This window comes from Cydia pomonella, chromosome 1 (genome assembly GCF_033807575.1).
Source record: "Cydia pomonella isolate Wapato2018A chromosome 1, ilCydPomo1, whole genome shotgun sequence".
Classification (NCBI taxonomy): domain Eukaryota; kingdom Metazoa; phylum Arthropoda; class Insecta; order Lepidoptera; family Tortricidae; genus Cydia; species Cydia pomonella.
Window position 1 is genome coordinate 14,532,003 of NC_084703.1, and position 27,967 is coordinate 14,559,969.

The 27,967-nt window shown below is 35.4% G+C and overlaps 1 protein-coding gene across 3 annotated transcripts; it reads right to left on the minus strand.

Moving 5' to 3' along the window:
- Positions 1–843: 843 nt before the first annotated feature.
- Positions 844–27,649, minus strand: LOC133516262 (vesicle-associated membrane protein-associated protein B). Of its 3 annotated transcripts, none has more exons than XM_061849110.1 (8): positions 27,413–27,649; positions 21,225–21,377; positions 20,697–20,800; positions 20,536–20,616; positions 20,364–20,444; positions 19,897–19,986; positions 16,317–16,433; positions 844–7,380 (listed from the first exon to the last, which is right to left on the minus strand). In XM_061849110.1, the coding sequence occupies exons 1-8, from the start codon at positions 27,462–27,464 to the stop codon at positions 7,216–7,218; spliced, it is 843 nt and encodes a 280-aa protein (XP_061705094.1). In that variant the 5' UTR covers positions 27,465–27,649; the 3' UTR covers positions 844–7,215. The 3 variants fall into 3 exon arrangements, with proteins under 3 accessions (XP_061705094.1, XP_061705087.1, XP_061705101.1); XM_061849103.1 differs by having other exon boundaries at positions 21,225–21,389; positions 27,413–27,637; XM_061849117.1 differs by lacking the exon at positions 19,897–19,986 and having other exon boundaries at positions 21,225–21,389; positions 27,413–27,633.
- Between the last annotated feature and the right edge of the window lie 318 nt (positions 27,650–27,967).

Genomic DNA, 27,967 nt, shown 5'->3' on the forward strand with positions numbered 1-27,967 from the left:
TGACAAACTTACAGAAGTTTTACTACGTAATACGTACTCAACGTAACAATTAATCTGCTTAAAATTGTGCTATTTTGCTAATAGGAATATATCAGGATGATATGATTTATCAATAGTAATTTAGTTTTGTAATATTTGTTATTACATGGCCCTATAATACGTTTTTTTTAATGCATTACAAAGACGACAAGCGATCTTGACGTGTCTATATATTTAATATGTCTCGGCTAAAATGTAACAATTATAAATCAAAATCATTCACATTAGTTTGCTTTCATAAGAAAAGCGTTTTTCAATATTATAAAGACACGTCAAGGTTGTTTACCTTTTTTTATAATGCTAAAAAAGAGTATAGTAATGAACCTAAATCGAGACGAATTCTCCAGACATTTGAAGGTAGTTCAAAACATGTAAATTGGTTGAAGCCAGATCGTTAGTGGATGGATCAAGGCAGTCTTTTATTTGGTTGGTTGATTAATAAATGTTTTAAGTACTTGATAAAGTAAAAAAAAAATACATTTATTCAACTGCCTAATGAAATACACTATAAACACATCACGTGTATACGCGTGTTTTCTTTTTACTTATCGCAATAGATTTATTTCATGAGTTCTCGAGATGTGGGCTTCGAAGCACTCGTATACGTGTGTTTTCTTTTTACTTATCACAATACATTTATTTCTTGAGTTCTCGAGGCATTGAATTTTTTTTTCCCACCTCGACGATTGACAAATTTCTCGAGATTTCTCGAGCAGAAACCTTAGTTAATAAATTAAAACTATTAAGAGAGTATACCTAAAACAAGCAGTGTAATGATAATGAAACATGTTACAAAATAATAAATATCGTAAATTAAGTATTTTATTTCAGAAAACGATACAATATAGCATAATAGTATAACAACAATACCATACGGATATTTTAATTAAACTATAGTCTCCGTTAAATTAAAAAAAAAAACAAATGACATTAAAATAACCTTTTCCCAATGAAATCATCATCTCTAAAAATAGGAGGCAAAGCTCTAACAGTGGAATTGAATTGAATAATATGGGTAATATAGTATTAAATCAGATAAAAACAAGTTAAGGGGCACACACAGACCGTCGAGTAAAACGGCCGAGCGTAAATGTGCAGACCAGGCAAGCATTACCACCGAGCTATATGCTGTGTGCTGTACAAGTACATACGAGTGGCCGACAGCACACCGTCGGCAGTCTGTGTGACCCGCGGGCTCAGGTGTTCGCCCGTAACGATGTAAACAATTATGCAATCGGTAATTACACTACATTACATATTATTAAGTAATAACACAATCACTTACATCAAATGAATAAAACGTTTAACAAGCCGAGTACCGCCTGACAAGCAGTAGTTGGTGATAGTTGCTTTCACCAAACAGCTTCAACTTGTTGTATACACAGTTCCTTCAAACAGGAAGATGTGGTAACAAGTTTTTATTTAACCTATTGAAATGAAAGAGCCTAGTTTGTCTTTTTAGTAAAAGTGCTTAACTTATTCATTCTATTTTTTGCAAATTCCACATCTAATTTGAATAAGGTATACGAAAGCTTAAAAACAACGACATTTAAAAGTTTTAATCCATCAGAGTCAATAAGAAAAAAAAATCTAATTTACGCCAGGTAACTAAAAATAAAAATGCAGCATGAAAACAAGAGAGAATTCTTCCTAATATACCGACACAAATCTACAATCAAGGGCGTTGACATGACATTTTAGAATACTAGGATTAGGTAATAATAAGGTGGCGTTACAACACAAATAATTTTATGAACATAGGCGACACCAAATGACCCCATCAACCGTGGTACCTGGTAAATAATTCAGCAGCAACCAAACCTACAGTTCATCCAGTCAGATTTAATCATGAATTCATATAGTCTGACCCGAAATTCTCGACTCTAAACTATGTCCATTAATTGCTTTGTCCAAAAATAAATAACATTAAATATTAACGATAAGTCCGGACACCGACCGGTCGCTTTCAAGTCTAATAGCTTTTTTTAAGCAAGTAAGGATGCTCACCGGCTGTTTCCTCCCCCGGCGTGCACTCGTCATCAAACAGGCCTCTGCCTCTGTCCACCGATTTGCCAAGGCTAGTATTCAGTATTCTGCGACGTATGCAATCGTTCAGTCAAATATGCGCGAGTGCGATATGAGTACGCCGTAGTTTAATACTGTGTTACGTAAAATTCGTTGTAATTTTTAAAGTAAAGACTAGAGAAATTGGGAAAATACTGCGTGACTCCGCTTTGACTAAATAAAGGGATGCTAGTTTCAGCTGAATTTTGGTTCATGGTATGTTTATAATTTTTTTTTACAGATAATAATATTTTTTGGAATAGAAACAAATGTACTTTACGGATAATACGACTAGGGTAAAACCCATCGATCAACATGTAAAATAGCCGTAATTTGCGTGTTTTGCAGCATTGTCATCGCTATTTACAAGAGACGAGGTTAATAATAACAAATGCAGGGCGGTATTAGAATAATCTTTATGGGTGGATCAACTATTTTTTGTCGTTTTTCGGGCGCGTCGGCCAAGAGACAAACGTAGCAGTTTTTTAGAAGATATATTGTATCACATTCGACTGGCTACTGGCTTATTATGGAAAGGAAATAATATATCTAATTAATAAATGCATGTTGAATTTATATACTAAAGGGCGTCCCGGAAGTAAAGAGACAACTTTCAAAGTCTTCCTGACTGAAAATTTTATTAAAACAATAGTAAAGTTTTAGTGTCATTGCTTCTATGGTTTCATTGTCTGTTATTTCAAGCGGGAATTTCGTTATTGCTTATTCGTTTTTTCAAATTTAAGCATCAGAATATGAAGCACATGCTCTTAGGGTTTTTCACAATTGCCTTTATTTTACGAGTCTCATATTAAAAAAGATATTATCAAACACTTTCTTCAAGGAAGAGCTAGACAAACTAGTATATATATATAATAAAAATACATTATGAAGAAACGGTTGAGATTAGTTTTAAGGTTTCGGGAAGAAATAGGACAATCACGCTACCTCGAATCATTAACAGAGTTAAATCGATTTTTAATAAGACTCCGTTAACGTCCGTCAGAGTGGCAGCGGATAAATTAAAAGTATCAAAGCTGTCTGTCGCCAGAATGAAAAAGGAACGATCTAGGTTTAAAAACATATATGAACCAAATTGCTTTTAGACATATAAAGGATCAAGAGAAACGTGCAAAAAGAGAGCCGAAAAGTTTATGCAAGTTAACTGAAAAGAGTACTCTGCGTTTATTGACGATTGTTGAACCAATGTTCCGGCGAACCCCAGTGATGTTCATGAAGGCAATATTTCCATACAACCATTCATTAATTTCCATTCAGTCATATAGATGTAACATAGAACCAAAAAATTGTATCAAAAGCCAATTTTTTGACGAAACATTTTGTATGGCCAAAGGAGTGGCTTCAAAATCGTGAAAAGCCGTAAGGTGACGGGCCGCGAACACTTTAAGAAAAAAATATTTTTAAGAGGTTGTGGGCGCAAAACCGATATCAACTTAATAATTTAATTAATTTTCTTACAACTTTCAACCAAAATTATAACTTTTAACGTTTACCAGATTTTTTGATAATAAATTTGTCTCTTTACTTCAGGGACAGCCCTTATAAGACCATGGTTTAAATTAAAGAGTGACCCCGCAAAGCGTATTCATGGCAACGAGTGACAAAAAAACGTTAGTCCACCTTAATGCAACGTGCACACTACTTACACTAGACAATACAAAAAAAAATAGTTTAAACTTCAGTTTTAAAAAATGTTGCGCTTAGTCAAACGGCCGACATAGCGTCGCCATCAGATGTATCATGGCAAATGGTGAACAAGTTGCTCAATCATATCTGAAACGACTCCATTGTCAACGCGTTAGGTGTATTTTGGGTATATAAATCAAACCGAAAATACGTCACATGTATTCACAAGACAATGTTTTAATTAAATGCTTGTTAATCTACTTAAGCCTCCTATACATTCAGGCAAGCTATCCAATTTTTTAAATAATGAAATAAACACACTTGGTACACAAAAGTTAGGCAGACGGCTGGGACGCCATGGAGCTTATACACCGTGATAGTTATTGTTTCCGCTAACTTATATGCCAAGATAACAGCAACACCATCTTTATACTTGGTCAGGTTTTGAACAAACTTCGTCTTAAACTTCGAAAAATATTGCGGAGTGGTCAATTTTAATGTCCATGGCATTGTCGATATCCTTACATAAAAAGGTACAGAACTCTCGACTTGCTATCAACAGTAAGTTTAAACCGGTTGTTTAAACATACAGACGCTGATATTTCTATCTAAATGCCAAAATATTCCTTACACCAGTAACATTTTTTATTGTTTATTTATTATTTTATAAAAAAAAAACACATACATTAACAGTAACAAAAATTTCGCCAAACTGCAAAACAGTTTGTTGACGAACGGCGTAGCGCATGTTATTACAAAAACATAGCGCACGTTAAATACAAAAGTACATACCATAACGGTATTCATTTTTTACAACTGCCATCATTACTCTTATAAGGAATTAAATAAATTCAGATATCAGACAATCATTTTCAATATCACAGTTCTAAAGTTAGCGAAATAAAAATCACAGTGTATTCATTCTCAGCTCTGCAAATATCTGGAGAAATGAATCAGGTTCAATATACACTAAAAACAAAAATAGTTTGAAATGTAACTAATTGCATGACATCGAAAGTAACTGGTATGGTTGGCGAATACGAAAAAAATACTGGATGGGCCAATTTTTTGTGGAGTAAAAAAATGAAAAATGTATGAATAGAATTGTTTAGTCAGCTTGCTAAACGGTAAACTGTAAAGAGCCCGGTAACGATTTTAGAAAAAAAATGTAAAATTGATAGATTCAGTCGTTGAAATTGTACACCTTTTGTTACGTAATATATAAATAACAAGTATTGGTTTCTATTACCACGTTTTTTCATCTTGCCTTTTAATAATGAGGTCGCAAGCGTGCGTCCCCGCTAATATGTGACGTTAAGGGACAGTTTTTAAAAATTCATCAAAAAATTATGGTAGTAAATTATACAAAATGATGTATAAAACCGGTTTCAGCAAATGTTGTAGATTGTTTAAGTATCAAAATTGCATTGAAATTAAATCGATTTTCAGAGAAATTGTCACTTGTTTTGAAGTAATTTCTGGAGAAAATTGATTTCGTCTAACTTTAATTTACACTACTTCAAATTTATAATAACAAAAATGTAGTGTATTAAAATGTAATACAAAATTACCATTTTTAGCAGTCCAAACTTTACGAAATTTACAAATAAGCTGCGCTGCTGCACTGCTTTACGCGCGTTTATCTAAACGTCCATCAGAAAAAAAATCATTACTAATTAAGTGACTCTGTTTTCATAAAAATGATTTATTAAAATGAAAAATAACAAGACGTGCTAAAAGAAACCAGCACTTGTTATTTCTAATAGTTAACAAAAGGTGTACTTTCTCATGCGCTAAATCTATCAATTTGACATTATTGCGACTAAAATCGATAACGGCCTCTTAAGTAAAAAAACTAAGTAATTAGTATTACAATTTATTAATATTTTAACCGATGATATTTCTTTAAAATGGAATGAGCAAGATATTTATTTAAAATATTTAGTGACATATTTCTTCTAATAAAATTTTGGAGCATGCCCATTCAGTATTTTATATGATATACACATTACACATATCTTTTTCACTCGCACGGCGTAGGTGTTTTCGAGGTAACTCATTGACGATTTAAGAAACAAATTCCACTGGCCTTATTCATAAAAGGCATATCAAGATATGATTCATACCGTAAGGGGTCATCCATTAATTACATCACACGTTTAGGGGGGGGGGGGGCGGTCAAGAAAATCTGACATGTTGTGACAAGGGAGGAGTCACAACTTTGTGACGTCACTTTAAGTTCATCTGTAACCGATTTTTAATTTTAATTCGCTCTACAGTTAAATAACAAGTTTTTGGGACGATTATTGTTTTTATTCGTTTAATTTTCTTTCCTAATCAGTTTGGGGTTTAAATAACTAATTTTTTTTTTTCAAAAATATTTTGATAAATAATTACTAATACCTAATTCGATTCGCCGATTTCTTTGAAAACAAAATTGCCAAAAATGTGACGTCACACCAGGGGGGAGGGGGTGTGCCCAATGTGACCAAGTGTGACAAGGAGGGGGGAGGGGTCAAAAAACCTAGAAATTCGTGTGACGTAATTGATGGATGACCCCTAACTATATAATAAGGCTTCTCGAATATTCCTGGCTCTGCTAACGACACGCCGACTTCTTAGCCTATAAGCCTTAGGAAACTCGAATAACCTTAACACAACAAACTTCAAACCTTTTTAGCCTACCGTTTTAGGCAAAGTGCTTTTGAGACCTTTTTATGAATAAGACATACCAAGCGCTCCCTCGGCAAACCTCGTGGAAAATATTTGGTGTCTGCTCGTTAACAAACAATTAATTTTATAACTGCCCTACTTTATACAGTATACCATGAATGCTATAAAACCTCTACATATTTATTAACTATTCGAATATGAAAGCGGAATTACTCAAGTGTGTACATTATATTTACTCTAAGTTTTATTAATGCTTCAATTTAATACGAATCCTAAATGTACACCGACGATGTCACACTCATCCACGATATTTTCTAAATATTCAATTCAAGTCTTTACAGATATCTCTCTATATCAAACAATTGTGACACAAATACACATAAAGAGAAGCTATCAATTAAATCTTTTTACAAACACTTACTATTTATACGGTTGATTTACAAAAATGATTACTTTACAATACATGCTTTTGGTAGCAAATGTTTAATTAGATCCAAAAACAAATGAAATAATGTTGAGGAGTTTTATAAATCAAGAGCCGGGAAATAACTATTCTTATGCTTGAGGCGAACGAAATCGTACCGGAATCGAACGGATGGATCGCACCGATTGTTCTATGGAAGAGGATTGTCTAGCATAGTCACACAGCTCTCGGCAGGAGCGTATCTCGACTGAAGCATGGCCAGAGGGGCGTTAAATGAAGGTGAAGCTGCCTTGTGCGAGGAAGAGGCGTTGGGAGTGGTGGAACAGCGGTGAGTGTGAGGCGTCCGGTCACCGCGGCGGCAACGATACCGTTCACATGAGGAACTTGCCGATGATGATGCCCAGCAGGGCCATGGCGACGGCAGTGGCGAGCCACGGCATCATGGCCGCCTGCGCTTGCTTCTCCGGCCCGTACGAGTGGCGCCGCGCCGCGCCGCGACCATCGCCTCCCGCTTGGCGCAGACGCAGCAGCTCTTCCTGCGATAGACGAACACAACATGCAACATATTATTTATTATTTATGAATGCACAGGCAGCTTATAGCTGATACGTGCACATCAATGTCCTGCAATTGTGTTTTGTCCATTTATAAAATGTTTGTAGAGTCTGTTTTTAAAAGAATTCATTGAGGGTGCACTGATTACGGATTTGGGCAAACTGTTCCACAGTTTCACTACGCGGTTAGACAGGAAGTGTCGTCTTGGGTTGCTACTACTCTGCGTCCGTGTCAGCTTCAGAGAATGTCCTCTCAGTCTACTGAATATAATACTACTGTGATTTTTAGCTTATTGATGACAAGGTACAGTCAGCATCAATAGTAGCGGATGAAACAAGGCGGCTAAAGTATCTGACATACGTGATAACTTTTCCAAATATAGATAAATCTCTAAAAGTACCGTTCAAAAGTTTATCTTTTACAGTCTAAATTGTTGTAAATATAGAACCATCACTTTTTATTAAGCTGTTACAGAATGGTAGAGACTTTTGAAGCCCTGTTTGATCCGCTACGTTTGATGCTGACTGTACATGAACAATAATAACACTTGTTTTTAATATTTATTTTGCTTAAGGTATTGCAGTACATAGGTTAATAAGCGGTACTGAGACACTTAGAGGATACCGTAAACTGCAGTTTACAGTTACTTCAATCCCTACTACAGTAAATCGATAAAATAAAGGAGTTTGAATTGTACATATTCAACTAGTCATAGCATATTTAAGTCCGATAACAACTTATGATTAGGTAAATTCCAGTACAGTTCGAACATGAAAACACTGCTAGTCTCTAGCGAGGGCGTGGGGACAAGTGGAGTGACATTTTCGTCCTAGGACCTTAATACGTTTTTATTTTTGCGATGATAAATGTTGATTCAAAGATACAATTGTTATAAATGTTCTGTATCCGGAAGTTAACGACCTAATGGGTAGAATGACACCATCAACAGGGGTGAATTGGGATAAAAACATAGAATATTGACCTGAATTTCTTAAAGAGTCCTCAGCTAGCTTAGCCGAATTTCACCTTGCCATACAAACGGAGTTTCGTTCCTAAAAACTACGTGTTGAATTGTAACGAAACTTTGCATATACAATGAGGTATATAGCTCCAGCTTATAAAACAAACGAAATAGAGCAACAAGTTTTGTATGAAAAACCTTAACCCTTTTCCAGGCATAGTACGATTTATCGACCACATACGCGCCATTAGAATTTCAACTTAAGCATTCCGATTTAAGGTTCAAATTAGATTACACTTTCAGGAAATGCGACTTGTCTTCAAATTAATCATCAAAGCTAATTGGAATATATTTGAATTTTTTGGTAAAACCTTGTAGATTAGTGCGGCCTGGAAAAGGGTTAACCTATTCTAATTACAAAGGTTCAGAGCAATCTTGCAAGTCGTTTTAAAATGAGAGTGTAACTACGTTTGTATCGAGAACCGAACTTGCTGCGGACTCGATTTTTTACTATTATTGTCAATCACATGGGGATAAGTTATCCACTAGGCCTGTTTCGTAAAATAATGTGTTACTTACTTACAATTTGTGTGGGTAGTGTTTAAGAAAATTAACGTCATTCGCGGTTTTTATCCCTATTCATCCCGCTATCCGTATTCACCCCGGTTGACGGTATAGATTTTCTCGTTGTTACTTTTCCCAAAACCGATCATAATTTTGAGCATATGTTTTACCAATTTAATTTTTAGGATAAGAAGAGACAAATGACTTTCATATTTGTGATAGTTTTTCGTTAATTGGCGGGAGTCGTCCGCTGAGATTACACGCTCGTTCCGTGACGTTTAGCGTAGATACTAATAGCGTTTTCACGCCACTGTTCGGAAATGTGGCAATAGATTGTCTAAAACCAAGCTGGAAAGTAGGCAATAGCTGTAGCACCTGAACCACCACTACTACAATGTTTCATTGTTATCATCATCAGTCATTGGTGATGGTAAAGTCTTTCTTGGCCGCAACTTTTTCCTTCAAAAATAAAATTTGTTTATTTATAGGACCAATTACTTCTTTAAAAAAAGAAACGTCTAAACCATTCAGTTCACGCTTAAAGCGTTTTTACTTTTGTAGCCGTTTGTGTTTTTTTTAGAAAAAACGCTTCTAAGTTTAGAGTCGGGTTGAAGCAAACAACAGAAAAACGCCTCTTAAAAGTGCTAAAAAAGGATTTTCTGCCCATATAACTCTTTAAATGAAGTGATTTAAATGAATGATTTGAACATTACAAAACAAAGACTTGGCTTAAAGGACTCACATGGAGGCCATAATTGTTAAAAAAAAAGTAAAAAAGGCGGGATCGGAAAATACTTACTGAATTGGATAGTGTAAATTGTGTTTGACTGAAAATACAAGAAACACGTATCTACGCTATAAAAATGAGTTCTTCTGGTGAAGAAAATATAAATGTTCCTGGCAAATATACATCGCTTTCTTTCAACAATTGTCCTCATGCCAATATAAATTTTAATTTCTAATAAAGTACTGCAAATGTTATTTCCTCGCAGTAGTCGTGAAAAACACTACTCAAACTCACTCGTCCATCTTTAAGCGGTTTTCCGGCCTCTCCTACAATGTACTATATTCAAAAACTCATTACAAGCCTGAATTAGCTATGAATAGTTTGTCATTATCTGTCTTTTTGACTTTTGTATTTGTCAGAAAGGGATAAAACGTAATTGAAATAATTCAGGCTCGTAAAGTTTCATTAATAAGGTTAGAAACCGATCGGAGTGTATTTGGAGTATATGTGAGCTTGTTACAAAACAAAGTTCGATCTGACTTCCAAAATTATTTTTTACGTTGATTAGCGATTTATTATAGATCAAAATTTAGAACACTAAGTTATATTTAAAAAATCGGCCAAGAGCATACCGAGCCGTTGTCGAGTCGAGATTTTGTCAGAATAGACTAAATTGGGGCTATTAGTAAGTATCATGTACATTACAAGCATAAGGGAGTACCTTCGCAGCGCAGCGCTTTGTTCGTCTTTTTAGAAGAGACGACTTTTTGCGATAACTTAAAAAAGGCTGGACCGATCATGTTCGCTGTAGTTTATATTGAAAGTATTTAGTAAGGTTTTTATTACGATTTTTTTATGTTTTGGAACCATGGTACAAAACTTAGAGAGGGAGGGGGGGGGGGGGGACACATTTTTTTCTTTTAGAGCGATTATTTCCGAAAATATTCTTTTTATCAAAAAATAGTAGTTAAGAGATCCGTTTTGAAAGATATATCCCACACCATTGGGTTAAACAGAATAAATAAATAAAATTTTGTATGGGATAGGTTTGTATTACCGTTCTGTCGCCATGCATGATTTATGTATCTAAGCTAAATTGCAGCTTTCTAGTAGTAACGATCACGGAGCAAAGCCGCGGACGGACAGATAGCCGGACATGGAGAAACTATATGGGTTCCTCACTAGTAAACTGATCCTTTTTTGGGTTCCAAAAATTATCAGTTTACGTTACCCAAACAAGATGATTGAAATTAATAATCAAAAACAAGTAAGAGCGGTCAAACCAGATCGATAAGTAAATAGGTTTTTTGAATTTATAACTACATATATGTGAAAAACCATCTTATTTACACTACCTAATACCTACCTTGTCTCGAAGCGCTTCGTCGTTTTTTTGAAGCCCGATTATACCAGATGAACAAAATTCTCTGGATATGATGTTAATAGTGGACTTATTAAACATAGAAAGTATCAATTACATAGCTCTTATACTTTAGATTTCATTGATATCTAAATAAAAACCGATTTCGTCACTAACTCACTCACTGATGATTATCAAAATTCTTAGGGCCACTTGCACCATTCCACTAACCCGGGGTTAACCGGTTAAACCAGGAGCTACCATGGATACCAGAACAATTTGACACTTGGTTGACGGTTTAACCGGTTAACCCCGGGTTAGTGGGATGGTGCAAGTGGCGCTTAGGGTACTTCCTGAAGTCCTAAAAAGCTGAAATTAAGGGGACGTGCATGAAGAGTAGAGGGCAGCACAGGAGCCCCCTGTTTATTGGCGCGAAGTGTAAATGTCTAGTTTAAGCGTCCAATGTAACCTACAATGCATAGGAAAGTAGAGGGCGGCACTTGCTTTGACGTGAAGTGTCAATGTAGAGTTTATGGTTCCGATTCAGGCCACAAGATGGCAGACCCTCCAACGTGCACGCGGCTCCTATAGCGATCTACCGAGCGCAGATTAGTCGGATAGTCGGCCAAATCCGTAATCAGCACATCACTAATCTTGACTTATATCGGGGTTGACGGCTTAACCCTCCGTACTTTCTGAATGAATTTTTAAACCTCCAGTAATTTCCTATTTCATAAATAGCGGCACAGCAACAAGTAGTAGGACTATAAATAACACATTTAAAAAGTAAGATAATTTTACACAGGGTATTTCGCACTCGCATACATATATAGCAGAAGGATAACACAATCGACTCGCACAGATATGATAACCTTGGTGATGTAAAACATAAGTGTTATTAGCGTTAATTATAGTGCGCTTGGTCTTAGCGCCTAAATGTTTTATTCTACAGGACCATTATGATGCTGTTGATCGCTAACGAACGCGGGAGCGCTAGTTAAGACATTGGTAAGCAAATAATACCCAATCACGTGCACAGTGAAACAAGTAAAATAAAACAAGCAGAACTGACTTTTAATTCTTAACTCTCTGTAATTTATGAGGTTAGTGATTATATCATAGAAAGTTTATAATATGTGTGTAAATAAAATAGTTTGTGTGTAGTGTACATAATTATTAATTAAGTAATGAAACACTCGTATGGTCCTTAGAAACTCACTTAGTTCGTTTCTTAAACCCACACTCGTATTTTAACGTCTCTTATTATGTAGCAGTCACATAAACTACTATTATAAGTTTTAATAAAAAAAAGTCATACATCAAAATACATCAAACATAAAATTACTCGTTATTAAAAGCAATTTTCATATAATTAGTCTATGTGCAAATGTTGTTACAATTTTTTAAGGTGCGTTTCACATCTATGACCGGTTTTTTTTTATCAAGCATAAAGCTGGTTTTCCACCTGAAGGGCGAGACGAGACGGCGCGTGGCGAGAATTGAAATTTGTATGGCGGATTTTCAATCCTCTCCCAGCGCATCTTCGGTGGAAATAGTAAGGATGTGCGAGACGTGAATTGAAATATTTGTTGGTGTAATAAATAATGAACCGTATTGCTGTCGATAGGGTATAAATTAACTCTGCAACAGAAACACGCTTCTTGCGGTAGGTGCTTTGTTGTTCGTTGCTGTTCATTACTAGGAAATACCGTAATGATAGTACAAGCCATTTCTACTATAAGTTAGTATTTTTAGGTATTTAAAAGAATGTCAACAAACGACAATTGCGACAATTCTACAAGTCGATTAATTTAACTCGATGTGCTTAAACTTACAGAAATTTTACTAAGATATATTACTTAGTCAACATAACCATCGTGCTATATTGTTAATTTGTTTTGTAAGATTCGCCCTAATAAAGAACCTAAAACGAGGTCGAATATTTAGCCATTTGAAGGTAGATGAAAACATTGCACGAAGCCTACAGTCAACGGCGATCACGCGCGAGCTCGCGGTGACTATTATTGCCAATCGCGAGCCCGCACAGGCTCGGCTCGCCCCTCCGGTGGAAAACCAGTTACAATCAGAACGTGAATAGTTTATGTTACTGGTGAAAGGCTTGAAGATGACTAATTAAATTTTGGCAACCGTATTTTGAGTTAAAAAAGCGTTACGATTTTTCAAAAAGTCTGTTCTATAATTTTGAATATCACTGTAAGGGATAGTGGTCTAACAGGGAGGTGTGATCATTATTTAAAGATACATCTGACAACGAGATCTGATGCTAAATTTAAATATGTTAACTTTTGCCAGTCACCGTCCAAAATATTGCAAACCATTACACTTCAAACTCTTGGAGGATTTAACAACTGGAGACGTCTTATCTGTAATTTTCTGTACAAAAGGCTGCCGATTTTTGCGGGGGAGGGGCACGTCAAATGTACTTGACGTACAAATAGCCATTTCAGATAAACGTCAGTCCATAGAATACATATGACCAATGGCCAGGGTTTTCGACAGAGGGGTAAGCTATTAAAGGCGACTCCGGTTGTTAAATCCTAAACTAGAAACACTTCACACGTTCGCAACACTTATTTATGCTTTATTTACGCGGTGCGAGAGCTCGCATGCGAGTTTCATTAAATTGCGGTAGTTGATCAGCACGCAAAGTAAATAAAATCGCATGCGAGTTCGCGCGCCGCCTCAAAGAGCCCTAATGCAACACTTAACAAGGCATCTTGCTTACTGTGCTATAGCAGAAAGTGCTTCTAATTTAGTATATATTGTTCTTTTTTTATTACACCGTTTTCGAAGTTTTTCAAATACACCTTAGGTATAAGTTCAATAAATAATGCAATACGTCGAATAACGCAGCAGGGACTGAGAAGAAGCGAGTCAAGCATATTCCAAGTTGACTCTGATCAGACATTTAAGTCTGAGCGATCATAATGCAGCACCAGCAGTAACCCTTTCTTACTTAATTCTGTTTTCTTAGTCGTAGTATAGTAATGTGGGTATAACTTTAACGGTTAAAAGTAGGTAGTGCTGAGTAACGGCAGACATCCGCAGGTGATTTCCAAACACGTTATGATTATGACAGTCTAATCTTTTTGTGTGAGTGTGTATTTATTTGCGACTTCGGTTAAAATGTCAATTATTTGCGGCTTCTGTACAAATGTTTAAAAAAATGTTTTTCACAATTTATACAGTGTATCCCTAGCCATTGGACGAAGCCGAAATTTACATATGCATTAGGATATTTAGAACCAGTGTACAAAGTATCATAACAGCCGGTGTAGTGGTTTCGAAGAAATTAACAAATTACCAGGGGTCGTACAAAAAGTGCGGATGACGTTAAACCACTTATAGGATGATTTCAAATAGTATTTTTGATTTTCATAAACAATTATCACTTATCATTTATCAACCTCTTTATTAAACGATATCGCCACTTGAAATGAGTAAGTACGTTTTAGACTGACACATTGTCAATCAGATGAACAATAAATTGACTTCGTTATTGTTTAGCTATTGTATCTTCACGATTATATTTAGCTAAAATTTATATTTACTAATGTATAAGAAAACGCTCTAAAATGTCATCTTTACTTGAATATTGTGGCAATCCCACAGACTTGTTCTAACTAATTTCAAATAATTATACCTTATGGTAACAAGTTTCGTGAAATTTATTTTATTCACTACATCACCCTACCACCTGTATTATTAATTCCATGGATTTATTTACGATTATTTTGTTACTTCATTAATACTACTTTGTTACTACATGTCACACGGAAGTTTAAATACAAACTCAAACATCATTCTGTGTGCAAGATTACGTCATTTTTACGTCATCCGCACTTTTTGTCCGACCCCTGGGTATTACCCAAGGTAACACATACAGGCTGCTCCAAAGCAAAAATTGGTAATTAATTACCAATTTTTACTTTGGAGCAGCCTGTATGTGTTACCTTGGGTAATACCTCAAAGAATAGTATAGAACCTTCTTCATCCTTTTCGATTATCTTTTTTATTTATGACACAAATAAGCTACTGACATTTGAAAAATGCCATCATTATCAAATATTTCGAACAAATTGTCAAAAACACTGCCAAAGATTAACACAGTGTGTTTTTTTTTGTTGTCGTTTATTGCAAATAACTTTTGTTAGAATTTTTTTTTTTATCTTATGTTCTAATAAAATAAAAAAAATTAACGTCAGAGCATTCCTGGGATGTAACCCCCTACGTGGGATTTCAGGGTTTGTCCAATGGCTAAGGTCACCCTGTATACATGTGTTATGTTCATATCGTTACCGATAATAACACAATGTTTTGCAAACATGCAAATAAGCAGCAATCATATTAAAATTGAACTGATAGACAGACAGACATGTTTGGGTCGCTGCCGTTCCTCAACCTACCAACGGAGCGCCAGCTGACGTCACTAAGGTTCATTGCACATCTCCCTTAACAACTGTACGAGTTACCGCCCAGAATGCTATTGGTCATAGAAATTTGTAGCTGGCTCGTAGTCTTAAGTTTTCTATATCTACTGTACCAACCTAATGTTCTTGACAATAGTCGTGCGAAGATCTTGTTGTATTGAAACTAGTAATTTACTCTTGAGCTTGGCTCCGTTTTTAAAACAAGTATACTTCGTCCGTCCATTCTTACAATTCCTTTTTCGATAAACAAATTTGTTATGAAAATTCACAAATTTCGGTTACACTAGTCATACTTATTTTTTTGGACCCCATTTTTGCAAAATTAAGACAGTTTGGTTTAAATGCACTTTGATGACCACAATTTTAAGTTAGACAGATCATTTTATTAAGTTTCTTCAACATAATCAAGCTAAATGATATTGGTCCTTTTAAACCATCATTTAATTGATGTTAAAGGCCAATGATGATTCTTGCCGATATTATTTATGCGTAGATCAAATTATTGCTTATTTTACGTTGCTTATTTGTAATGCGCTTTAGGTCTACCTTAGGCTAACTCACAATATGACCAATATATAGTAACCAATTATTTAACGAATAGGAGGAAGTTGGGTCTGCCCAGTTAATATTCAAATGTATGTTAAATGATAGTCGTGCCATACTACCAAATAGTTATAGGAAATATTCTAAACTATTGCAGCTTGAGGTTTGTTAAATATATTTTCGCAATGCATTGCGTTGCATTTGTTTTAGGTTAAACAATAGCAGAGCATTTAAGTTAGGTCAAATGTCAGGAATTTAATAAATAGAGCGATAATAAAATTGAAAAAAAAAAACGCGCACGCAAAACTCACTTTTAACTGTAGATTTTCATGTCTAAGCTTGCTCTCCTCCTCCCTCAAAAGAATCACCTCTGACGTCGCTTTTTGCAAGTCGCTTTCAGCATTCTCCGATTTGGGGAAAGACAAAGCCTGGAACCGTATAAAAATTAAATAAAAATAAAAGTTCCAAAATCCTTCACACAAAAACTGAGTATGACTAAACAATGCAAATAATAACAAAAACATGCTGTGTAAACTTGATATAAAAGGTAAATATAATCTGATGTTGCTTTATCCTCTTAAGGCCCAGCCATAGAAATGAAAAATCCAAAATTTGCCACTGGAATTTGAACCTATAGTGCACGGAATACAGTTGATTTTATTTTGTTTGAAAATTGCATGAAACAAAACAAATGCAACTCTGTCCTAATTGAATATGATTTAAATTTAATCGAACTGAATAAGTCCTATTGGTAGGACCTTGGGCCTTACGAGGTTATGTGAATCCTTTTGTTCACCGATAAAGTATTACTTTTTGAGACACATTTTAAAGAACCAGTTTAATAAACGGCACTTGCCAATTTATGAGCAATTGGATTATAGTCTATTTCAAACGCGAAGGAGAGGGGTGACATTTGAATTTTTTTCATTGCATGTCATTGACGTTTCAGGTCAATCATTTTTTAACAAAGACAATCTAGAATCCTAATAGGTAAGAAAATACATATTTTCGTAATAATAAACACAAATCACCAAAATATATAATATTATGTTATTAAAATAAAAAGATGGATTTTAATATCGTTGAGTTTCATTATCCAAAACGAAACTCAATTGCAATAGAGTTTGACTCTACTTATCGACCAAATTAATGCCGCTCGTGTCAACGCGTTTCTGTCGAGTCCAATTGACAACATTTTTGGTTTGTGAACACTGCAATATAATAATATAATTTTAATATCGCTTATTATAAAAAAATAAAAAAGAATTTAAAAAATGTGATTTTAGGGGTTATTCCCACTAGTTACCCCCAAGTTGTTACCAGTGGTAACTACTGGGATGTTTATCCACCTTTTACCACTGGTATCTACTGGGAAAAAAATAACTACTGGGAATTATTTTCTCAGTAGTTACCACTGGTAAAAGGTGGGGTTTTTTCCCAGCAGTTACCACCAAAATTTGGTTAGCGTTCAATACTAATAAAAACAGTATAGATAGTGTTTTAATCAATAATTCATTAAAAGTTCAATTAATTATGCGCAACGCAGTGTAGCGTAAGCGCCCTTGACAAAAGATCCAGGTTTCATAGATAACGACACAATTCATTCAATTTTCAATTAATAAGATAAATGCTCTCATGCTCTCGAGGTCGATGGCAAAAAGGAAAAAAAAATCTAATAATTAATATAATGTAAAGATTCAAAATAAAGTTAATATAGATACTTAAAAATAAATAAGTTAATATTTTTTTAACAAACAACATTGATTGAATTGCTATCGGCGCGTAGCGATTAACTCAATGCATGTTGTAGGACTGTTATCGCCAACTGCTGGGCGAGCTCGGCGGACGTGTGGATCGCTCAGACCAACCAGTATAAACGCGTATCTCTGGCGCGCTCTCTTTATCAATGTCTCGGTCACGTTACGCTGGTCTGAGTAATGTACTGTACTGGGCTTACCAGTTGCCAATTCACACAGTACGTACCCACTTTTTTCTTACAGAAAAAAATAAGTTTTGGTTTAGAATATATTTTATGCTATTCGTGCACTATGTAAATAATGTACATTATGATTGCTTGTATTTCTCTATGTAAGTGAACTGTAATATTCTTTTGGAGAAATAAATTCTAATATATAATTATAATTTTTTCCAAACGTTAATTTCTCTCTAAATATTTGTTTTTTTTTTTTTGCACTTGCACCGGTTTTAATATTTTTGACCACTTTTAAGGCAGTTTACTGAAACACTAATCGAATTAAACTAATAATTGATTGGACTTTTAATGAACTATAAACAACTGCCTATTTATACTGTTTTTATTAGTATTGAACGCTAACCAAATTTTGGTGGTAACTACTGGGAAAATAAAATCCCACCTTTACCAGTGGTAACTACTGGAAAAAAACCCACATTTTACCAGTGGTAACTACTGAGAAAATAAATTCCCAGTAGTTACCACCAAACCGAGTTGGTGGTAACTAGTGGGAATAACCCGATTTGGTCCCGGTTGGTCCCAGTAGTTAGCAGTGGTAAAAGGTGGGAAAAAATTCCCAGTAGTTACCACTGGTAACAACTTGGTGGTAACTAGTGGGAATAACCCGATTTTAGCAATTCTACGAAACAATAGGTGAAATCCAGCTATTGCCAAACATCACGAGAAAAAAATTCCTGTCATAATATAGGATTTGACATTGTCAATTAATTAAATACAATGTATTGATTGAAATTCAAAACAAAGAGAAATTTATTTACATAAGATACTATCTACTAATCGTATTTAAAATGAATAAAACCGTATACTGTCGCGCCATGTGCTAGGCCTACAGGACAGGCAAAAGTATCTAGGAAGTTGGAATGTTGCATGTGATGTGCTGATGTGATTGTGGACAACTTATGGCATCATCAAGCCATTGGTGAGGAGTAATTTACAATTAAGCAATGACATTCGAAGCCTTACAATGTTAAATAATGAATATGAGTAAACGAACTGGTTTATTTGTTTAAATGTTATGTACTGTTACTGGTGTGATTTCACGATATACTAAGCTTCCGTTCTTCGAGAATATAATTACATTATTTTTCAAGACGAGCTGAAGCTATTTTTCCTTTTAGGTCATGCAAATCGCATTATACTTAGCTATAAAAACATATTTTTAATACAATTGCAAGAAATTGGATATCCTCACGATTTACTCGAGTAAAAACATAAAATGCTTAAGTATACATGTTTAGACAACTTGAGCATCAAATACGATCAACACCGGATGTTAAGATACTCATATATCAGGATAAAAGCGTCTAATAAAGTATGTATATTCATGTGATTATTCTGATTACTGACCAATTTGTCACATAATAAATAAATAAGTAAATACATATTATAGGACATTCTCACACAGATTGACTAAGTACCACAATAAGCTCAAGAAGGCTTGTTGTGGGTAGTCAGACATACGGATATATATAATACTTAAATACATAGAAAAAACCCATGACCTAGGAAAAAATATTTGTGCTCATCACACAAATAAATACCCTTACTGGGATTCGAACCCAAGACCATCGGCTTCTTAGGCATGTCATTAGGCGAGACCGGTCGTCAATAACCTTTAGAACTTAAGACGATTAATAACCAAAATTAAATAACTACGTCAGTAGCCGCACCCTTTCAGTACAATCTAACGCTAGCGAGATTTCCTACAACGGTGCGTACAATCCAGCACATTGCGTTAATCGTGCGATGAAAATCAATGATCGACATCACAGCGACTTCAATTTAACTGCCATTTTAGGGTGTAAAAAATAGAATAGCTTGTATGTATGCAATCTCGGTGTATGGAAACGGTAATAAAAATTTCTTAATAATAAGAAATAAATAGAAAATAAGGGTACCGTAGAAACCGCGTTTTCGCTTAAAGGTCCAGATGTGTGGTCACCGTCCTTGATCTTAGGCTCGTTTTGAACTAGGCCTTCTACGGCGTCCTGTAATACAATTTTAACAATGCCAGGCTTGGGACTACTCGTACCGATTCTCGAATGTCTTCTCTCTCCGATACCATACACACAGATATGTAATGAAATGATTCACGATTATGAGCAATAACGGCAAATAATGAGTTCACACTATCATCATCAACAATGCGTGCTTTTCGTTTTGTTTAACATTACAAATGAAGTGATGGTAGAAAGGGCAAATAAAACATTAATAAGCTCACAAACACTATAAAACACATCAACTTTTAAATTATGATATATGAGTTTCTTTCATGCAAGGAATTGTTAAGCGACGTGATAAATCTTCTATAAGTCGAAGGCCAAACACTGTAAATGAAGTATAAGTTAAAATTGATAAGCACTACCTTTGATGGAGTCTTCGCGTCGTCTGCAACCGCAACTCGTTTCTTAGATACTTCGTTTTGCGCCGGTACGTCACCGGCGTCCTGTGGGAGGTTTTAGTCAGGTACTTCAAATAGGTTTGCACAAATTATAACATATAGGTATAAATAAATACATAAGCTTCACATGACTTACGTTGAGATTAGTACCGCGAGGCGTTTCAAATACACATTTTAGCTTATAGTCCATAAGCTGATCAGGACTCGTTTCCTTCCACTGTGAAACGAAATCAAATTAATATGATATAAGTAATATAAGTTTTTGGTCAAACAGAGAAATTAAGTAATTATACTTACAACTTGATCTATGTTTGTCTTGCCCTCTGGAGCAATAACACTCTGAACCATGAACTTGTGTTTGTGCTTGTCATTCGGGTCGACAAACACCGGCTGTGGAGTGACTGTAAAATATGTACTATGTTAGCTATTAGAATTAGATACCTCGGTGGTCCACAGGCTTAATTTTAAATTTTAATGTTACCTTCCATGATGTCTTTGATTAAATATGTGAATAATCATCAAAACAGTGTCGGTAATTGCAATAGTGAAAGCCTATATTAATATATGAACACCGGTCAATAATGTGCGTAATTACAATGAAACAAGGCATAGTCTTTATCGGCCGCAACGAAATTGACGGGTGCCTTTTTGTTAGGTTTAAAATTAGGTTCTTTCATATCATCTACCATTTGATCACTAACACAATTTACCATATCACACACTTTACTTTTTACAGAGAATACAGATTAGAAGATAATAGATAGGTACTGCAATAAAATCTGACTCCTGTAATGCATTTATGTACAATTAACAGCAAGCACTCACTGGCTATGTCCACTTTGGAGTTTGGTTCAAGTACGCCAGAGTTGGGGCGCACGCAGTATTTCTTAGGCGCGGTGGTCTTAATCTTGAACAAGACTGTATCAGTGGTCGGGTTTATCAGCCGCATGTACGTCGTGTAGCCCTGCTCAAAGAGCCCTGAAAAGTCAACTAAAAATTTCAATAATAATGACTATACTTTTGAGGGCAGGAGGCGACTGCAATATGTCCTATTGACATTAGCTCGTGCGTTGAGTGGTCGCTGAGAAGTTTACTCCTGACAACTGATCACTATATCAACTGGCACCTATTTCACCAACTTGACAATAAAATTGAGACCTGACACCGACTGTCCTGTGAATTTCTGAGTCAGTAAGTAACCACGGTACATAGCGTTAATGTTAATTATTGGACCAGCAATGTATGGTAAATTGTCAATGGCTGTAAGCGCGTATTGGCTGATTGTGATAGATTTATTGAACTTTGATATCTGTACTGCGGCAGTGGAATTTAAAATTACAGAACTAGTGGAGTTCCTAATAAAATAATAAATACACATCATACATCTCAACACCATTACCTAATCTAGAAATAAGTGTTCCAATAGGGAATATTACTGCAATGTTCTGCCGCCAGAGTGCAGCACTAGTACGTTTCGTAAGCCATAGAGTACCCTAAACTTCACAGAATTTTTCACAGATAGTAAAATATGACATTGATGCATCAAGGCGGAAACGCGAAAATCGTAATTTAGTTATCTGCCTCTTAATCGCTCGAATATACAAGAGTAATAGAGTTTATACAACCAAATTTAGTTTTTCTTGTTTCGAGGCAGACCCACATATTGTGATGGATTGTGGTAGTGGCGCACCCTACGCAGAGTTTCGCGTAATATTCCCTATTATGTACAAAGCGACTAAAGTGAAAAAATCAATTATATTGTATATAAGTCTTTAGCGCCGCATTAATCAAGGAGGGCACTATGGGTTTGCTTTAAAAAGCTTGAACGGACACTTTTTGAGATCTGATAATGACACCTATAAATGTACCTCTTCTGATATTTCAGCTTATATTTGCAGTCCCAACTTAAAGAGTTATAATAATACTACACAAACCAATACATACATACTCGATTTGATCAATGAGCAGGTGAATATAGTCTTAACATGATTTGGAAAAAACCGGTCAAGAGCGAGTTCGATTTACTCGCGCACCGAGGGTTCCGTACAAACTTTGAATTATCTCGTGTTACTATAAAGAGACTTTTGAACAGAATTACCTATACTAAGCATAATTGTGTACAGCGCCATCTATCCTAATTAGCGCGATGTAATGCACGTATGTTCGTTTTTCGAGGATAATTCTCTATCATGTGAACCGATTTCAAAAAACGATCATTTATTTGAAAAAAGGTGTATTTAAAACACATGTGAAGTTGGTTAAATTGCAAACTGAATTCGAAAAGGTTTGATTATATTTTTCCTGTAACATGTATAGTAATGTTAATATAACGTAAAAAAAATATTTTTTTCGGTAAACTTCGGAGATAAGAGGGGGGGGGGGGGGATGATTTATTAACACATTTTCCTTCATAAGTATTTTTTTTATGAAAAAAATATTAAAAATTGTTTTGGAATGTACAACTTGAGCTCATTTAAATGATGCCCCACTTGACCTAGTCACTAGACTTTGAAGTTTTGCTCCCTCTTCATATTGGGCATTATCCATAGTTAATAAAATTAAAAAAAAAAAATTCTTTGAATGTGTCTGGGTTAGCGTTATTCATAACTATTCCAAATTTCAAATCGATAGCTCATGTGGTTCTCGAGATATTTAGCGATGTGACAGACAGACAGACGGACGGACGGACGGACAGAGTCGCACCATAAGAGTTTCTCTTGTACCTTTTTGGTACGGAACCCTAAAAAGTAATAACTAGACCTAGGACTGTTCGGGTTATTCCCACTAGTTACCTAGTTATAATTAACTACCTATTGGAAATTTTATCCCCACCTTTTACCAGTGGTAACTACTGGAAAAAAATCCCAGTAGTTACCACCAAACCTAATAAAAACAGTACATATAGTATAGTATAAATATAGAGTGCTTTAATAAATAATTATAAGTCGATTACTGTTATAGTAAACTGTCTTAAATGCGATCAAAAATATTAAAACTGTTTACCAGCGCAAGTGCAAAAACTAAAATAGTTAAAAAGACATTGATTTTGGATTTTCCCGAATGAAGGTTGAGGGAGACGATGGCTGAGACACGCGTCATACTTGTGAACGGCTGGTGTTTGTAGAGACTGGTCCGTTTAAGCTAACTATATTTTTGAGTATAATTAGAGTGAGACACCTCATTCGGTTCTCGTATGTTTTCTATTATCTTAATGAATATTTTAATTATACATAATTTCGACTCCTGGAGACTCTATACATCTCTAAGGATAATTTGATAAATTATATGTATAATCATTTAGTTCTGACATTTAGAGATATTTACACCTCTAAATGATTTTAGATTTTTTTTGTATCTGTTTGTGTTTTATTATTATTATTTGTGTCTTACCATATCTCTCGGGACTCTCGGGACCATGGGGTCCCGGACCTTTGGGAGGCATGCGTGGGGCCGAAGCCAACAGCGCAGAGGCCCTTTAAGACAAATTAATCTAAAAGCAAGCGATACACGTGGCGGATACCATCTCCAAGCGCACAATATGATACATCCGGAGATGGTCTCCGCCAGGTGCAAAGACTATTGCAGTGCAGCACTTTTGTGCTGCGATGGGATCTAAGGTCATAAGGCTATTGATTTGAAAGTTGGATGGACTGGATAATAGGCTATGGGAGGAGACTAGCGGACACCTGCCGTGACTATCAGTCTCAGAATTGTGTATGACAGGTGGTGACTCGCCAACTCATTGAGTGGGCCCCACAACGGCCGCACGCACAGTGCGACAATAGGGCAACACTTTGGAGCGGCTGAGAGGTTGTCGAGAAGGGAGTCTGCGGAAGCCAGATTCCGGTAATCGGTTCAGCAGGCCGCCGGCGTTATGACATTTTATACCTCCAACCTGGAGCATAGGTCCCGCTCTTGCGACTCCACTCTGGCCGGCCGGTGTAGGCAAGCGCAGAGGCGAGGGCCAAATAAAAGGGCCCTCTGGAATAGCGGTCCGCGGTGTCGCGACTCACCGTCAGCCCGCCACAAGCTGCCCCCGCGGGTTTATTATTATTATTATTTATTTATTTTGTAATTCGACATTTAGAGACTTTATACGTCTCTAAGTAATAATAATACTTTAGTTTGCATTAATATTTTCAGTTAATTGTTTTTATAATTGTTAATGTGCTTGTTTTTTGCTTGTATGTAAATTCCATGTTGATGTCTAAAAGTGCCCTTGTGGCCTATTTGCTGAATAAATGTTGAAGAAGTTGAAGAGGACGAAATTTATCTCATTAATTATAAATTGAATAAAATTTCAGTTTATCTATGAAACCAGCCCACAGCCAACATGCCAATCGTTATACTATATTATTTCTAATGTTTTCATTAGTATTTGACTCTATAAACGTTTTGGTGATAACTACTGGGAAGAAAAAACCCACCTTTTACCAGTGGTAACTACTGAAAAAAAAAATCCCAATGGTACAAGTAGGAATAACCCAAACATTTTACATAAAAAATATTTTTCCATAAAAGTGTACTTTAGTTGATGTTGACGGCAATGTGTAAATATAATTATTATAAATTATAATCTTATAGTCAAAATAAAATATGTGTTACAACTCTCCAGCACTAAATACATTTTTAATGAAATTGAATAGTGTAGATATTATATACTTCTGTTATAAGAAAAACTGTTCTGATACTTGCTGTTAATTACTGATATATTAAAAACGATATCATTACAAGAATAGCTAGTAGGGTGGTCAAAAATATAAAGTTATGAATATTCCTTTACCCCAACAAGGTTCTTTTTTTATTCAAGATTTATGGAAATTATCCATACCAAAATTTAGAGCAAATATACATCATTTAGAGGTTCCTATAAATGAAACCATTTTTCGAAGCAAAAAAGGGTCAGAGTTTATACCTACGAGACTAACAAAAAAATATTCGCATGGTTACTACTTTTTTGATTAGAACTTTAATAACTCAATCATACAGAACATGCTAAAATAAACATATTTTATGAACTTAAGTTTTTTCATACACTTAACCGTTTAAGAACTAGAGCAGTTCAAATTTGTAGTATTCTGCCATAGTTTCACCTATGAGTGGTGAAGCCGAGTCGAATGGACAGTGAGAAGAACTCTGCCTTAGCTCCGATGCTGCGGGGAGAGCAGCCCTTTCGCCCTCATGTGACAATACACGGTCGCCCATTCTCCGCTCCGCAGCTTCGCTTTTCTGGTCTTAAATTTAGTGACCAGCCTCAGCCGCACTGCTTTGCATGGCTCGCGCGCTTTGTCACAACGGGCGAAGGCTGCTCTCCCTCTGTGCCTCCACGCTTTTTTTTTGGCAGTTGGCATTTATTTATTTTTTTGTTTTTTTATTTGGTTACAGTGTAAACTCTCTATAATGTAGAAGTGGGGACAGTTTGGTTGGTTTAACTTAAAACTCATACATTGATAAACTCGCTATAGCGCAACCGCCATTCTCTATTATGAAGACATGTGTTCATTTTTGACACAGTAAATATTTATTATTGGTGTTATTGTTCATGTTTTCTTATCATTTAACAAAAGAAGCAGACAAAACTTTTGAGGTTCTGAAACTTCATAGTTCATAAACAGCCGCCATTCTTTTATTATTGCAAATTGCCCTTACTCGGAAATGATGGTCTCGAACTAAACACACCAGGTGCCTCATGTATTAATCGTAAACCAACTTTGAAACTGTAAAATGAAAAACATATTTTTTGTGAATTTATTTGGTTTTTTCTTAACTCCATATAATGACAACTCTATAAAGATAAAAATGCTCGGACCCTTGAGATGGGTTGTAGAGAGTTTACACTGTATTTTTATTTTTAACTTAAAATTACTTAAATTTTTCAACCTCTTTGGCTCCGTAGTAACCCTATGGCTGACCTCGCAACCTTGGACCGCTTTAGTTCTTAAACGGATAAGTTAGTAATAAAATTAATATCAATAAAAAATGCTTATTTTAATGTATTCTTTACAGTTCTATTAAAAAAATAACAAAAATACGAGTCCTAAAATCCTCTAAGTCCTAAAATTGGTTCCCCTTCTCCTATACCCCAACTCAAAAAAGGTATGAAAATAAATAAACCTGTCAATAATTTTGCTTTGGAGGTGGTTCTAATGGGCCCTTTATATGTTTAATGTATTAGTTATAACTATTTCAACAACACCACAGTGACAACTTGATTAACCCATCAAACCCTCTAAAATAACAAATAAAACAAAAATTATACTTATTGATACACACTTGGTGGATTTAAACATGCTCATCCGTGTTTACAATGTCAAGGCAGTTGTCCTACACACAATAATAAACAACAGCTGCCACAAATGGTCAACAATAATCTTTTAAACAAAATACTACCAACACATTTGTCTTTCTAAGATGTGATTATGAAAAGACATATTCTTACAAAATCATAGATCATCATCATTAGATAGTCCTTTGTTAAATCACATAGGCTTCAATTTGACTCTATCAGTAGCAGCTGTTTGCAAAAGCCTATTTTGACATCAAAATAAGAAGGTACTCCTAATTCATATCGGAAATGGTGATGTCGTAGGCTTATAGCTCTAAGTTACGCAGCAGCTTATTGTCAATGTGATATCAACCAGAGTTCTGAATATTTTCTATTTATTCATCGCAATTGAAGCAAATATTCACTAATAAACTTTCGTACCGACACTAGCTATTCATAAGGCAGATAATTCGTCCATGCCCGGAGCTGGCCATGCCTATCCTACTTTATATCAAGGATTACTACCACCTTATCTTTATTTGACCACTTAGTTTAGCTGACCTAAAGCAAAATAAAAAGGTATCGGTACGTTTAATTGAGGAAAACAGAAAAACCGCACCCTGACAATACGCCGATATCTGGAAATAGACACTCCATTTGTCAGCAGTTAGCTCCCGACCTATGTATGATGCCCAAGTTTCAATGCGACGGTTCGATGCTTACGCGTCACAAAACATTAAGCACTCACCTTTAAACTTGAGTTCATTTTGCGGCTCTATAGTTAACACTGGGGTCGGCATTTTCTATAATTAGTAATGCGGTAATTCGTTGGCAAAATTAACTGATTTTAGAAAATGACGGTTTCGTGATGTCGGCCACAGCGAACGATGAATGACGAATCCGACATGCGCATGCGTAATGTGCGTTAGTGTAGTATACCACAATACATGATGTGTAATGACCAACTGGCTTTATCATCAATGTGTCTAGAAAGTAAAAAAAAAAAAATTATGAAAAGGGCAATAAACAAATATTACTTATTTATTTTTAATTGTATTATTTTAGTTAAATTTGTTAAAATCTCTAAACATCTTGAAAGAGTAGAGTCTTGAAACAAATCGCATGCGGTTTTTGATAAAATGGAGTCCAAACGGAACATTTTTTTTCCAACTGATTAAATTGTCCGATCAAATCAGGGCGTGCGGACGCAAACACCAATTTAGCTTGTTAATTTCGATCGCCGATTATGACCAATATTGACGATAAATGGAGGTGCGAATGCAAGATTACCAAATGTGACCCA